Source organism: Anastrepha ludens, chromosome 2, assembly GCF_028408465.1.
Source record: "Anastrepha ludens isolate Willacy chromosome 2, idAnaLude1.1, whole genome shotgun sequence".
Classification (NCBI taxonomy): domain Eukaryota; kingdom Metazoa; phylum Arthropoda; class Insecta; order Diptera; family Tephritidae; genus Anastrepha; species Anastrepha ludens.
The window spans coordinates 94,087,212-94,104,002 of NC_071498.1; the positions used below are offsets into that span (position 1 = coordinate 94,087,212).

General features: G+C 40.5%; 1 protein-coding gene across 1 annotated transcript in view; it reads left to right on the forward strand.

Annotated features, from left to right (window-relative positions):
* Positions 1-1,102: 1,102 nt before the first annotated feature.
* The window catches only part of LOC128870849 (uncharacterized), a 40,568-nt gene continuing 24,879 nt past the window's right edge, over positions 1,103-16,791 (forward strand). Inside the window, exons 1-2 of the mRNA XM_054113290.1 lie at positions 1,103-1,384; positions 1,950-2,514. Of these exons, the coding sequence (XP_053969265.1) occupies positions 1,103-1,384; positions 1,950-2,514 (847 nt within the window). The remainder of the gene's footprint in view (positions 1,385-1,949; positions 2,515-16,791) is intronic.

Below are 16,791 nucleotides of genomic sequence, written 5' to 3' on the forward strand. Positions count from 1 at the left end.
ATTTTTGAACAACTATTCGCACTATTGCCAAAAAATTTTACAAATTCAACCCTACGTAAAGGGGTGTAGGGCAGATCGCCTCCTCGTGGTGCACCCTGGGTAACGCCAAATGATCTGCGGCCTTAACGGCCTTAAACCTGAACGGTGACGACCCTGCATTCTTTTGGCATTCTCTCTACTCTATGGTCTTGAACTTCGTTTCCTGAGCTGGTGGTTGCGGCATTCTGCCACCTGAGTACGCTGGGGTGAAACTCAACCGAAACGGCTGGTGGGCAAATGTCGTGACTGCCCCCGTCCCGTTAAAACCCTGGCAGGCCTCGGAGTACGTTCCAAACTCGTCGCCATTGGGTTGGTGGTGTAGGTGCGGTTGAGTTGACTCCCGCTTTGCGTCCGATCTGGCTCTGAACGCATACCTCATAAGGGTATGCGTCAACCCTAGCACGGCCTCCCTGCCTCGGCACAGATAACCGTGGGATCACTTAGGGACGACTACACTTTCGAGTCATGGATAGCGGCTCCGAGTGGGGACCCAATAAAACAAACATGAATATTAACAACAACAACAACAACAACAACAAAACAAAACCCAAAAACCCGAAAAATTTAGGCGGCAGTGGGGGATTCGGAGCCGAACCCCAAGGTCTCCTCACTTAAGGAAAGAGGGGCGGAACCGCCTTCTCTAACCAGCCCTAACCGAGAGGCAAACCCGGGGGACAAAACAAGTAGGTGCGGAAGGGTGTCGGAGTCGACGCTCAAAGCATTATCTGGGTGGAAGTCGGAATCGACTTCGAGCACCATCCCAGGGGGGGTGAGCGGGAACCCGCTTTACGTAGGTAGACGGTCGCTTGCGGAACCGCCTGCGACCCGTAGTGAGGTAGGACTGGAGGGGATGGCCAGTACCAGTAAGGGATTTTCCCCAAGCTTTCCGGGGGTTTCTGGGACTTCTTCTCAGGGGTCCCTTGCTAGGCCTAAACGGCAGCCAGGACAGAGCAGGAAAGCCTTCTCTGACCAACGCATAGCCGCTAAAATCCTGGAACGCTACGGCGGCCAAAATGCTTTGCAGGTACCTGAGAAGTATTTAAGGACGCTTGAGAGGGCCAGGATGGTACTTAGCGGGGCAGAGAAAGGCCGAGTGGAAAGGGTGGGTGCGGTAGCACCGCCAGTAGAATCGGCAGTGAAGCGGCAACGCTCTCAAGAGGAGGAAATTCTCCGGCCGAAGAAACCGAGGACTGGGGGCGGTCCGCCGAAATCTTTTAGCGAAGTCGCTAAGCAGGCGGGATCCATCACTCTGGGGGTGGTCGACAACAGCAGGGAAGATGGCGCCATTTCCAGGGACGAGTGGAAAGTAGTGGCATCGGCCATCTCTGCGGTGTTTATGAAGGTGGTAAGGGAAAACCCTGGATCTCCACCGTGATGTGAGAGTGCCGGGTGGCACCACGGCACCTTTAAGCGAATTGTGTGTACCGATGAGCGGTCGGCCACAATGTATAGGGCGGCAGTAGCTCTGGTGGGGGAGGTCTGGAAGGGAGCCAAGCTGGAAGCTGTGGACAAAAATGACCTACCTCTTCGTCCGCACGCCCGGGTCTGGCTTCCCTCAGAGCCCTCTGCTCCAGAGGATATGGACTAAATCCTCCGTTACTGTAACCCTAAACTTCCCACGCATAGCTGGAAGGTAGTCAAGGTGGAGAAGTCCGAAGGACATTTTCGGCAAGCGCTGATTCTGCTAAATGCAGAGTCCCTCGGGCCTCTCGCTGAAACTAAAGGGATCATCACCTATGGCTTCGAGAAGGTAGTCATGAAGGTTTACCAGACCGATGCCAGAGGTGATGTCTCTGCAACTCCGGTAATGCTGGGAGGGGATAGGCCCACGGTAGAGGAAGCTCCCGTGGAGATGGACGTGGAATCTGTCATGTCGGATGGGGGCAGTGCTGACGACGTCCGCTCTCTAGCGGGGTCAGTCTTCAGTATCGGGCAACTGTTCGACAGGGCGGAGGAGGAGGGGCTTCTGGCCTCGGATAGTGAGGAGGCTGACCTCAGGATGTTGGAGAAGATTATTGAAGATGAAGATTCTTCAAATAAATCTCCAGCACTCTAAGGCAGCTTCCGCTAACTTACTAATCCACCTTGAGCAAGGTGGAGTTGACGTAGTCCTGATCCAGGAGCCGTGGCTGAGCAGTAGCGGTATCTCTGGAATTAGGACGAAAAACTATTTACTGATGGTTCACAGTGGTGCAGGTAAACCAAGATCCTGCATACTCATCAGAAAAGAACTAAAAGCATTCATTTTGCCTAATTTCAGCAATGAGGACATTGTCTCTATAAGCCTAGAGAGCACCATCGGGAGACTCTGGCTGATCTCAGCCTATATGGCACACGATGACGAGGTGGAGCCACCTCCGTTACTGCTAAGGGAGGCCCTAGCTGAGGCGAGGCGGAGAAAAATCGACGTCATTATCGGAACCGATGCAAATTCCCATCACACTTGCTGGGGAAGTTCGGATATCAACTCAAGAGGTGAGTCACTTTTTGATTTTATTTTAAGCGAAGACTTGGTTATTTGCAATAGAGGTAAGGACCCAACCTTCATTACGGCGGTTAGGGAAGAGGTGCTTGACCTCACCTTAGCCTCTTCTACACTTAGGTATCGAATATCTGATTGGAGGGTGCTCTGCGCTCATTCCTTTTCGGATCACAGATACATCCAGTTTTCTTTGAATGAAACCAAACCGAATAGATCCTCCTACAGGAACCTTAGAAGCACGGACTGGGACCTATACTGCAGAAACCTGCAGGCTTTCCTTCCGGAAGCACCGCAAGAAAACGCGGATCTCTCGGAAGAATCTATAGATGTATTGGTGGAGACATTCACCGCTGCGTGCAACAGAGCTCTCGAGAGCGCTTGTCCGCTAAGATCCCCCCCAAAAAGGAAAAACCGCCTTGGTGGACAACCGAGCTCACGGAAATCAGGGCTTCTTGTAGGCGGCTCTATAACAGAGCCAGAAGACTTAAGTCTCCCTCGGGATGGGAACTGTACAAAGAAGGACTGGGAATTTACAAGTCCGAAATCAGGAAAGCGAAGCGAGACTCATGGCGGAGATTCTGCGAAAGCGTGGAAGGCTGTCATGAGTCCGCGAGATTCAGACGTATTCTCTCGAGGAATTCCACGCCTATGGGGTACCTGAAAGACAGCTCGGGGTGCTGGACCATGAGCAGCGAGGAGTCACTCCGGTTACTCCTTGACGCCCATTTTCCGACAAATCCGGGCTCGCTTAATATCGGCTGGGATAGGGCGCATAGCACTCCACGCACCCACCACCGATGGCTGAATAAGCGACGCCTGGCTTGGGCGATTGACTCTTTTAAGCCCTTCAAGTCACCTGGGCCCGATGGCATTATACCGGCTCAACTGCAGAAATCTGCTGAGGTATCTTGTCATTGGCTTCTTCCGATCTACGCGAGCTGCATAGATAGGGGCTACATACCCAGATCATGGAGGGCTGTGAGAGTAACTTTCATACCCAAGGCAGGAAAGATTTCACACGTATCCCCTAAGGATTTCAGACCAATCAGTCTCTCCTCGTTCCTGATAAAAACCCTGGAGAGGCTGATTGATCTGCACATAAGGAGTGAAATTCCTCGGGGGCGTTTATCGTACGCTCAACATGCTTACTGTAAAGGCAGATCGGTAGAGTCTGCTTTGCATACAATTGTTAAGGATATCGAGGTGTCCCTCCACCAGAAGGAGTTCACTGTGGGTGCCTTCCTCGACATTGAGGGGGCTTTTAATAATGTCCTCCCGGAGGCAATCACCAAGTCGCTAGGTAAACTAGGAGTCGGAACCGAACTCATAAGGCTTATCCACACGATGCTTACCGATAGAACGATCGTGGCAGAATGGGGTGACACCTCTCTCCGCCGGCAAGTGAACAGAGGCACTCCGCAAGGCGGTGTTCTCTCGCCACTACTCTGGGTTGCCGTACTTAACGGTCTGCTGGAGGAGCTGGAGGGGAGGGGATGTAAGGTGATTGCATAGGCGGATGACGTGGCACTTATTGTCAGAGGCAAGTTTCTAGATACTCTGATGGAACTGATGCAGGGTTATCTGAATCTAGTTATAAATTGGACCGCAAATTGCGGCCTATCGATAAATCCTCTGAAGACGGAGCTCGTCTTATTTACGAGGAAATACAAAATACCAAGAGTGTTTCTCCCCTCAATATTGGGCGCTCCGTTGGAGCTCTCTGACAAGGTGAAGTACCTGGGACTCATCCTTGACAGAGGTCTTACATGGAAGCCAAACATTGAGGAAAGAATCAGAAAGGCAACAGTCGCCTTGAATGGTTGCAGGGGCGCTATCGGCAAAAGATGGGGCCTCTCGCCTAAAGTCACTTTTTGGCTTTATAATACGATTATAAAACCAATCTTGCTATACGGAGTCCTTGTCTGGTGGAACTCGCTAGAAAGGATGGTATCAGTTAAGAAGCTGGAGAGGGTACAAAGGTCTGCCCTCATTGGAATCAGTGGGGCTCTCCGTACCACTCCTACTCTAGCACTTAACGCTATGCTGAATGTGGCGCCCGTGGACATTGTTGGAAAAACTACCGCTGCACGCGCCGCAATCAGATTAAGGTGTTCGGGTGATAGACTAGACTTAAGTTACGGACACTCTAGCTTTCCCTACGGTGCTGGACCACTGTACACCCACGCTAGGTCCGAGCGGACCTTTTTCTACTCACATTTCCTCAAGGGATGAGGGGGCGGGGTGCAACATTCAGCGGCAAGGCATGGCAAACATGTTCACGGATGGCTCGAAGTTGGACGGAAAGGTATGTGGGGGAGTTTTCTGTAAGGAGCTTCCCATCAAACTTAGATTCAGGCTTCCGGACCACTGTAGTGTTTTCCAAGCGAAGGTATACGCAATTAAGGAAGCAATGGATTGGTTGCTTACCTCGGTAATTACCGTTAAGGAAGTAAATATTTACTCCGATAGCCAAGCGGCAATTAGGGACTTGGGCTCGTTGTTTGTGCGTTCGAGATTGGTCGGGGAATGTCTGGCTTCTCTCTCGACTGCATCCGAATACTTCATCATCAGGCTCATTTGGGTTCCCGGTCACAGCGGCATAGAGGGAAACTGCTGGGCTGATGAGCTGGCTAGACGGTTTCGTCGCGTAATGAGAAAATTGGGGTTCCCCTGAGAACCTGTGGTCTGCTCCTGGAAAGATGGGCCTCGAGACAACTCAGCGAGCGCTGGGCTAGTGCGCAAACGTGCAAGGTCGCGAGATCCTTCTGGCCACGGGTAGATCGGGGACGCTCAAGGGAACTCCTAAGGCTAACAAAGCCCCAGCTCTCAAATTTGGTGGGCATCCTTACCGGACATTGTCCGTTAGGTGTTCACGCTGTAAGACTTGGGATTACCTCAAGTCCGTTCTGCAGAAACTGTCTGGAGGACGAGGTGGAATCATCTCAACACCTTCTTCTCAGCTGCCCTGCTCTCGTCTGGCAAAGACTTAGAAATCTGGGCTCCCACTTTTTCGCTACGCCTGCGGATATAGCCGGCGTAAGTATCATAAATTTGGTGAAGTTCATTAGTAGCTTGATACGGCTAACTACGAACGTAAATCAGCCCCCGTCGGCGCCGTCGTAAAATGTATGGTCATCATCGTATCTAATCCCAAGGTTCCTTCTTCCTTCCCATCTCCTCTCTCCTCTCCCATGTATGGCACCACAACGGACGAATTTCTTAACATTTGTCCAAGTGAGCCCTTTAGCTAGGGCAGCCATTTAACCTAACCTAACCTAACCCTACGTAAAAATATAATTCAGACCATCTGAACTAGCACTGTATTCAGTAAAGTTGGTCCTGGAGGCATCCTCTTTCATAATTATTAGCATTTGTTCGTTTTGAGTAACCAGTGTTGGACAGTATTATTATAGTTGCGCTTTCAATTAAAGTTGCCACCGTGTCCTTTATGAGTGTTGTCTGATTGATATAACTAATAATTTTGGTTTTTGTGCTTTTTTTTTATTTCCATAACTAACAGTAAACTATTTTCGCAAACTGTGCTAATAACAAATAGTATCCACGGCTTCATTTGCGGCAATTACTGGTAAATTTTAGTGAACATAGTTTGATTAAAATAACATGACGTCAAATTAATAAAAAAAATTAAAACAAATAAATACAAAAGGAGTATATACGCGATTCAAGGGATTTTTTTTTTTAATTTTCCTTTTTTACTTATTAAGTAATACCGGCAAGAGAGTCATATGTATGTATGTAGGTATAAGCAAACAGTTTAAACACGTTTAGAAACTTTATAGTCTAAGTGTATTTGAAAAACTCTTTAATATTGGAAACTTTTAATCTCTTTGTGGACTAACAGCTCAAGTTTACTCGGACAGTGCGGCCATAACATTATTTACTTATTGTTTTTTGCTTATTTTGCATATTTACATAAAATCATTACTTGATGTCATATTTTTCAAAACTAATTAATCATTACATCAATCAAGTAAACAATTTTTTATGATGCTGAAATAATACAAATACGAATAGGTTTAACAAGGTGAGTAATTCGAAAAAAAACTTATCGCCCGATTGCAGCAAAATTAGCATAGCTCAAAAGCAATTCCGTTAGCAAATTATGCAGTTATAACATAGTAAAAAGCATTATGACCATCGTTGCTGCTGGTATTTTGAAGTGATATTCGTACATAACGGCAATATTCGATGCAAACTAAGGTTATAAAATATCCAAGAGTTTCTTTCGATCCACAATCGACGTTTGAGTGAATGTCGTTTGGAAACGGCATTCAAGGACAAAACTAAAATATACACCGCAAATTGGAGCGGAAGCCTGTCTTAAACATCTTTCTAGAATATATTGGCCAGTCTACTCAAATTGTCATTTTTTTTATGATTAACAATACATTAAATTAAGTAATTCAATACATGAATTACCTCACTTTCAAACGTATTTAGTTTCCCTATTTTTTGAAAATTATAGAATTAGATTTAACAGCAGAACTTTTACAATTATTTTAGAAAAATATTTTGAAAATGAAGAAATTAAAACAAAAAACAGAAGAGTATATCCTCTCATTTTATTACATCTATACTAATATTATAAAGAGGAAAACTTTGTTTGTTTGTTTGGTTGTAATGAATAGGCTCAAAAACTACTGGACCGATTTTAAAAATTCTTTCACCATTCGAAAGCTACATCATCCACGAGTAACATGGATTATATTTTATTTTGGAAATAGGGCTCGAGATATAGGTCAAAACGTGGACCCGGGTAACCTTCGGATGTGTATGTACAATATGGGTATCAAATGAAAGCTGTTGATACGTGCTTTAATACGGGGTAATTTTCATACCTATTGATGACTAGGGTCTCGAAATATATGCCAAAACGTGGACCCGCCGTGTCTTTGCACCGAATTAAACCAAACTTACGCACATTGTTAAGTAAGTATTGAAAATGGGTTTCGTAAAGTTTGGTTGTAATGCGGAGCACTGGCAACGGGTACAGCGTTCTTTTGAACCAGCCATAATGTCGCTTACTTTTTTAACGCTTGGGGCGGATCTGAACTGTCAAATTGACCGTGTGAGTTACAATGTGTCAATATTTCTTTCTGATTTGGATGCCATAAGGAAAAAACGTAAGTGCAACATGTAAAAATTGTTTGTGAATTTTTTTGGAGTGGATTTTGGAACAGTGAATAATTTCTTACGAAATTTGAGAATTTAATGTGAAATCCGAATGAAATTATGTGTTCGTGGAAAAAAAAATTTTTTCGTTTTTTTTTTTTTTTAAATATAAATGGATAATGGTTAAAAAAGCTCCAATGCTTAATAAAACATATAAATTGAAACGAAAAATTCATGGATGATCAGGAAAAAAGACGATTGTTTATTCATATGCGTTGATTTGAAATTTAAAAACAATCTTCTTTTTTCCTAATTTTCAATTTATATTTTATATTTACTCAAAAACAAATAGAAAAACAAAAAATATTATTTATGCCAAAGCGCTTGAATAAAGAATAAAGAAATAAATAATACGAAAATCATATATTTTCTGTTCTAAACCATATCTATTCTATTTTAGTGTGCCCAGCGAAGGGGGCCGGGTTTGCTAGTTTTATTATATTTTTCCTCTACGTCCTCATCACAATTTATAGATGTGTTATAATTTTTCGAATTCCGGGCTCTAACTGAAAGTTGAAAGTACTTTTAAAATTTTGACGGGATGAAGAGAAACCAGAGCCTTGATTTTGTTGAACTGATCTTAAGTATCGTGCACATCAATTGCCTCCTGTGGTAAAAAAAAGCTTTTTTCGCACTGCGTAATATGGAACATATTTGTACAACAACATATGTATTTAAATGTATGAAAACAAAATAGGTTTTGAACAGTAACCATTCTTTTTTTCAATGTCTATAAGGACGTGGGTTTCTTAATATATTAAAATTTAAATTTGCATTTCTTAAAACCAAATCACTAATCAGTACAACCATTCGAACTCGCGTCTTCTGTTGGAATGAATATTCATTCTCTATGAGAGCTCAATTCGACTAAATTGGGCTTAATTTACGCAACTAAGTATTACTTAACAATTCACGTAAGCTTTTATATGGGAAGGCCTTAAGAAACTTGGAGAACTGTTGATTTTAGATTCTTATGTAAGAAAATCATGCCACAATATGATCAATTTCTTTTTACATCAATAAGCCTTCAAAAATTTGTACGTGATATTCATATTTTACACCAAATTTATTTGCTGCGGCGTCCTTAAAAACTACATACAACAGTATGTTGCAAAGTTATTAAATCCAGGCTAGTCATGAGCAGTATGTTTACCACAAATCTGTATTTGTTTAAAGTATTGTAAAGGGAGAACAGGAGACCAAGTACAGAGTACAATTAACTAGAGTATTTCTAGAGCTCAATGAAACTGAAAAGAAAAGCTTATGCAAATATTGAGTGCTTTTATTTATTTCGCATGTGTAAGCTGAGTACGTAAGTTGCGCTTACGTAACTTAAGTTAATTTAAAGTCTAGAATAATTAAAATAAAAAATAAATAATTGGCGCGTACACTTCTGTTAGGTGTTTGGCCGAGCTCCTCCTATTTGTGGTGTGCGTCTTGATGTTGTTCCACAAATGGAGGGACCTACAGTTTCAAGCCGACTCCGAACGGCAGATATTTTTATGAGGAGCTTTTTCATGGCAGAAATACACTCGGAGGTTTGCCATTGCCTGCCGAGGGTCGACCGCTATTAAAAAAATGTTTTTTTTTTATTAATTTTGCTTTCACCGAGATTCGAACCAACGACCTCTCTGTGAATTCTGAATGGTAATCACGCACCAACCAATTCGGCTACGGCTAGAATAATTAGATTCCTGCATTTTAGACTACTAAGTGTCGGCTTTACGTAAATTGAGAGCTATAGGAGAATCGAGCTTGCCACATCTTCGATTTTATAATTCTTATTAATAAATACACATATGTGTGTACATATTTGTAAGTAATTGTCCACAATCTCTGAAGAGAATCGTTGGATCGAAGTCTATGCGTTCTATGTTGTCCAATGCCGGATAGGAGCAGTACCAGTTCCCATTGTGTTTCAGCCTGCAGATGGCCTTCAAGGCCTATCCTTGGATGAAAGCATCAAGTGGTGGTAGACCAACCAGAACATCTAATGTCCCCTTGGGAACAGTCTCTATTAATCCCGGATGACACCAGCAGATTCTCTCCGGCCCGCACCGTAATGATTCTTTGGGCAAGCATTGAACAAATTCAATTCACTAGCAGTCGGTCTACGCCATTCCTACTGCAGAACTGCACATGCTGTCGGAAGTGGTATTATCAAACGCCTACTCTACACATGTCCAAAAAGATGCCCAAGCGTAGTTCCTCATGTCAATGGCCAGCTTTACCCTAGGAACAAGATTTACAGTGCCGACTCGCAGGATTTTCCGCTTTGATAGGCATGCTGAAATGAAAAGAGTGGGGTAACCTTCAGCGACCTCTGACGCATATGAAACTCCACCAGCCGTTCGAGACATTTCAGCGTGAAAAAGGTCATGCTGATGGGTATAAAGCTTTTAAGGCTGGTGTAGTTATCTCTCCCAACTTTAGGGAAGAAGACGAGCCTCACCATTCTCCAAAAGCGTGGTATATAAGCCAGAGCCCGGCATGCACTGAAGATTTTCTTCGAGACTGCAGTCACGGACTCTATGCCTTCCTTCAGCATGGCAGGATAAATTCCATCTGGTCCGATGCACTTGCCGGCAAAAGATTCGATGGCAAATCGAATGGCGGCTTCATTCACCACAGATCTTCATTAAGGGCTGTTACCGGTCAATTCTTATCTGATTACCTGGAATGTGAGAGTCCATCAGCAAGCTGAGTGTCTCACTTTGCTTCTCCGTGAAGGAGCCGTCAGATTTCCGAAGTGACCACAGCTTTGCGGTTGGATCCCTTTACTTAGTAGTTTATCCACTTCTCGTTTGGCGGACGTTTTACATATACATATACAGTAGGTTCTGTTTTTATGCGGCTTTTTTTTATGCGGTTTTGAAATAGTGCGGTTTTTTTTTTAAATTACAAAATGCATGTCGACCTATCGGGAATTGTACATATAAACAAGATTCTAAACCAGCTAAGCAAATACTCATCACAGATTACATCAGAAATGCTAACCCTACAAGTATGGAACCGCCTGCATAACTATCTAGATCAGACGTGTACATTTCCTAAAGTGACGAAAGTGATTTTGCGCCAAATCCTAAACGAACGCGCAACATTGTATTGTCTGATTCTATTTCTGACGTAAATTTATTTTTCGATTCTGACGTTCCTTAAATAAAGATATAATTTTCAAAAATACAATATTTTGTTTGTGCGATTTTATTTAATTATTTCAGATTCATGCGGTCTATGGAACGTATCTATAGTAATAATATGGGACTAGTGCCCTTTTTTATGCGATTTTATTACATTATTTCAGATTTATGCGGTTTTAGCATTTGAAACGTATCTATAGTTTTACTATAGAACTGGTAGCTTTTTTTATGCTGTTTTTTTTTTATGCTGTTTCTTGCGGAACGTATCTACCGCATAAAAACAGAACCTACTATAGTTTATCATTTTTCCCAAGTCAACATAACATCTCTGCGCAGGTGCAGAATTTTTGGATTAAATTTTTGCCGTGCATATAGGCGAATACTTAATTTCACAATTGAAATTTATATAAACCGAATTTTATTTAGTTATTTATCTCTATAAGTTCATATCATACTTTTATTCAGAGTAAATTATTGAGTGTTAGAGAGCTCGAACGAAAGTTTCCCAATGCATTTTCACTAAAAGACTTACGATATATAAGCCAACCAGCGTGGTAAAACCAATCACACCGGGTATTTGAACCAGAAAAAATCAACAGTCAGTCACACAAGTTGTTTGCAACGCCATCTGTTCAGTTAGTGTAACCTCTTACAATATTTTAGTCATGGCAGCGCGAAAGATTCACCCGCTTACTAGCATTGAATTCAAGGGCCGAAAGACGAAGTGCTGTAACTGGATAAGGGATTAAAATCCGTTATCCATGCTTATTACTTGCAAATGGATAACAAATGTCATTATAATAAATGTCAGAGAAGAGAACATTTTCCAAATATGTAAAATTGTTGGAATATTTATGCTGTAAAAATAGAAAAATAAAAAAATAAATTTCGGAAAATGTTAACAATAACCCAAATTTAAAAACTCTATACATACAAGTACACGTAGAAGGTGTCGTAAAAAAGAATAGCAACGAATGAATTAGCAAGTGCAATGTTGCACAAAATTAATCAACGTATCGAAAGATTTCAAATTTTCATTCATATTTTTATTTAGTAAAATAAGTTATTAAAAACGAAATTGGATGATTAATTTTGCGCCACCGAATTATACCTGTTATATTCTCCGAATGTTAATAGAAATAACTACAATTGATTAACCTCATAGCATTGCTGGAGAGTAGTTAATTTTTTTTTTTTTACCGTTTATTATTGTTTCTATTTCAACTTAAAATATTTACAATTTTTCTTTCTTTTTGGGTTTCAACAGTATTTAGAAGCCAATACCACTATATACATTTATCTAAGAAAAAAAACAAAAATTAACTCGTTATTTAATTAATAGTTAATTGAGTGCCATTTAATGTATGTTAAGTAGCTGGTCAGCTGAAAATATTAATTCCTGTACCAACATTAATTTTAGGCAACTATTTAAATCCGAATTCCGTCGCACTAGGTATTAAATTGCAAGTAAGCACTATTAACTATGTAGCTCGTATTTTCGTGTAGTTAATAACTTATTTACCAGCAAACACTCCAAAAAATAATGCCGGTTGGTATACATACATACATATACAACCGTGTATACATATCATATAATTCCCTTATTAGCTGTTAGAGTAATTACAGGCAACAACAATTTATTGGCCATTGAGGTCATCCAACCAAAATACATGGACATCATTTGCGGCAGGAATGAAAAAATAAGAAATACTTTAGGGTTATTTTCATGCAACGTATTTGGGAATTATCGATTGCTGTTCGACTGACAGCTTTGCGATGGCGCTCTTGTAGCAACGCACGCAACGGAATGTTAGTCAATCTGTATGGTGAAAACCTATACATTCCTTGATTCATTTGTGCATATATTTGTGTACATACACATAAATATACAAACACCACCACCAAAAGTGGCGGCTCAAATAAAACTGGTGTACAAATTGTAAAGCGAAGTGACCAAAACCGAAGCAAATGAATCTAACGTTAACAATCGGAGAACACGAAAATGGGCATGAATAAATTATGAACATCAACATTGTCATCATCATCATCGTCATGAGAATAATGTTATTGCTGATGAACGTGATAATAATGTCAAATGCTCTCTTTTTCTGCGATGTTTTTTAAACATCTTCGTAGAGCCAACAGTAATAACGGAATAACAGTTACACGTTATTTTATGTATAAAAAAACGCAGTGCTTGCATTTTGTAGGCGTTTTGTTTTTGTTGTTTGGAGGAAAAACGAAAGTGAGTCTATTTTCCTTTTATGTAGTGTGCGATTTTGTGAGTTTTTGTTTGCTACTCACCGACTTGTGAAGTTTTCTTGTAGATGATAACTTGAAACAGTTACAAATTGAATAGTGGGACTTTTTTCCATTTTATCTTTGCCTTATTTAACAAGGCACCAAGTCTGCTTATGGAAGTTGCTTGCATGTAAGTGCATATGCTTTGGTAATTTGTGTGTCATGCTTTTAATTATGACATGCATACTTATGTATGTACATGCTCGTAGTTGCATATATCAAAAACATATTCGCGTGCTGACGAATATATGAAAAGTGTATCTTGGCATGCATTTGTATAGGTATATATATGTATGTATATATGCATGGATTTGTATAACTACAAAAGCCTACTTAAATAAAAGTTAGTTTTTTTTTTCAAGGAGAAAGTTTTTCGTGAGTTAATATTTTCGTCCTAGATACTAGGACTGGCACCTTACCAATATTTATATTAACTTTTCGCACCCTCGCTGCTCGAAGATCTGATTTTCCCTCATAGTATAGGCAGTCTAATCCCAGAATCAATCTTAGTACGATTTATGTATGCAGATTCTACGATAAAGGCATCACTGAGTTCGAATGGCAATGTCTTAGATTCAAGATTCTTAGCGCCATTTCGTAGATTTTTCAAAAAAATTTTTACAACGTGTTTTGGTTGTCGGCCAATAGTTCCAAAATAAAATTCAAAAGGAATAACTGCTTCTATTTTACTAATTTATAAATAAATATAATATAAAAATATTGAAAATTTGTGAAATGTGAGAAATATATTAAATAAAAATATTTAATTTTTCCTTTCTTGGCAACTTAACCTTGACGATTGGTGGTTAAACTGGCGTACATCTATGAAATACTGGATGGATTTGCTTAGGCATAACCTCAGGGTACCCATGTTGGAAAGATCAGCCTGAAGAAGTGAGACTAAAAACATGGGATGATCACTAAACATCTTGCCACCAATCCATGATAGCTCGTGACCATCGGACTTGTTTTCCGTCGGGAGTAAAATACTGTACTATAGCGTTGCACCTCACTGATAGTAACCTATCTGAGTGAGAAACTATGGGCGTACTGTGCTACTGGGGGCTATAATACAACGGACCTTCTTTCCCCCACACTCGTGGAATACAATAATGGAAAACAGATGAAAAAAGGAATAATAACAAAGCAGGCGGAATCACAAACTGTATCTCAACTAGTAGAGCTCCATCTCACGGATTGCCAGTTACTAACTCCTAAACAGAGAGCAGCAAGACGGACGGAGGGCAAAGATAAGGGTAAATAAAACCCAATAAAACAGGCAAATACTGAAATTTATTGAAGAAGTTGGGATCAGAGAAATTCTTTGAATCTATGAAGAACGTATAATAAAGTTCGTTGCTTGTTGTGCTTAAAAAGAGGAGGTATACAGATTGAAAAAAAATGCGGATGAGCCTGCCAAGAACCGCAAATTTTGTTTACAAAGCGCCATCCTTTTTCTAGGACCAAAGGCATTTCTTAATGATTTACGCTACATTTATTTATTTTTAGTAAGTCTAGAAATACATGATTTCTTACAGACTACAACACAAATATCGTTAAGTAATGAGTCACACTTATCTATTTAAATCATTCAGTAACAATTTGAAAGTTTGTTTGGAATAAAAAACTCAAAGATATTGAAATTTTATTACACTCATTTTATGTATCGAATCAGAAAGGGCATAAATCGTTCTAATTTACTCCTCTACTCTAAGAAATAAATCCTTACTCCGCAGGTTTTTTCTGAAATGTAAAAATAAGTGAGCTTTTACAGAAGTCTACAGTCAATGACACTACTAATGCTATCAAAGATAAAGCAAAGTGAATGAATACTCCTTCTATGCCGTTAACCAGCTCCAAGAGATTTTGGAGGAAACAGCTGATTTACTGATGATGATTTACAGAGGATGTGACAATAGTTTATTTACAAGAGGAGTCGGCAAAAACTGATATTGTGTTGGTGACATAAGAAAACATCACTATTTTTTTATGTTACTTCGTTGTCGTCTGACCAACAACTAATTAGAAGAACGTAAGAATATGTGTGAAGTGAGCAGGCAGAATTGTGCTGCCGAAGTTAGTCTCACAATTTTGCTCCTATGGCAAAGACTAGACCGTTAATCGGGAATTTGAAAGAATCAGCTGATTGGTTGACGTCACCGGGATCATGACAGTGGTTTATTTACGAAAAACTGAGACGGAAAACCCAACACAGCCCATGTTGCACGAGAGTGTGAATACGTATGAAATGAGCAGGCAGAATTCTGCTGCCAAAGTTACTCTCACAATTTTGCTCACATGGCGAAACCTCATAGTGAAAACAATTCAGAAGGTGTGACCAAAATTAGACCGTTAACCGGCTCTCAGCGAAATTGAGAGAATCAACTGCTTGGTTGACGTCACCGGGGTCATGACAGTGGTTTATTTACGAAAAACTGAGACGAAAAACACCAACACTCCTTCTGCCATGTTGTTTCGTTGCCATCTGAACACCAACTGAATGGACGAGTGCGTGAATACATATGAAATGAGCAAGCAGAATTGGAGTCCCGAGTATCCGGGGACGTGGCAGCCCAAGTTGCTAGCACAATCTGGTAATATTATTGTATATATCATTTATGAAAGGAATCGCGTCTACAAAAGTGATTTGGGATTCATTAAATTCTATTAATACAGCAAAGATTATGGAATCTCTATATAAAGAAAGAATATTTCTGCTTGGATCGTACAAGTGAGGTAAAACTAAATTTAAAAATGTACCAAGGCCGCTTAATTAAAGGACGCAGAAGTAGGAATTTCGAATCGAAAATTACACCCAGATATGAAATTTCATTCATAAACGTGCTACGCGATTTCTTAATTAAATTCGAGGTAGCAAATAAATAGGAAAGGGTATCTGAAAACATTTCCTAAAATCTAGGTGAGGGCGATTTTTATCACACTATGCCGCGACGTTATTGGGATCTATCTGGAAAGACTAAAAATTGATTTGAAAATGTTTTAATTGTCTGCATATAAAAGAAATTTCGAAAATTGAAAGCACTTAGATATATCATTAACAAAGGGGATTGAGAGTAATGGACGCAGAATACTGGCTTGGTGCACACCAAAAAAGACAACAAAAGAATGAGAAGAAACCTTGCACTTGACGTATTCTTAAATTTTGATGTTTCTCTTCTTCCCAAAATATTATTACTGCTCTCCCAATAGAATTCATTTTATGTATTCATACAACTGACTCATTGATGACTTGAAAGTAAGAGTTCGGCGAGTTAGCAGTGGAATAGGCGAATCAAGGTGAAAAAACAGGTACAAAATTATACTGATACCTTTATATTGTAAAATAAAGCTGAATTAGCAACAGCCGAATATTATTTATTAACGCTAAGTAAAGAGATTTTTCAAGCTAAGGAAAGCGTGTTAAAAAGTACAGTTCGAAGCAAATAAATAAATGTAAAGGGTGTTTTTTTTAGAGGTCAGGTTTTCAAGATGAAATAAAGCGTATATAATTTAATGTTATGGCCAAGAATTTAGCTTTATTATAAAGATAAGGGTTTGCCATTATGTTTTAAAAATGATTTCGGGCAAGTGGCCGCCGCGGCTGGCTCGAATAAATTCCAGCCGAGAGGCCCAATT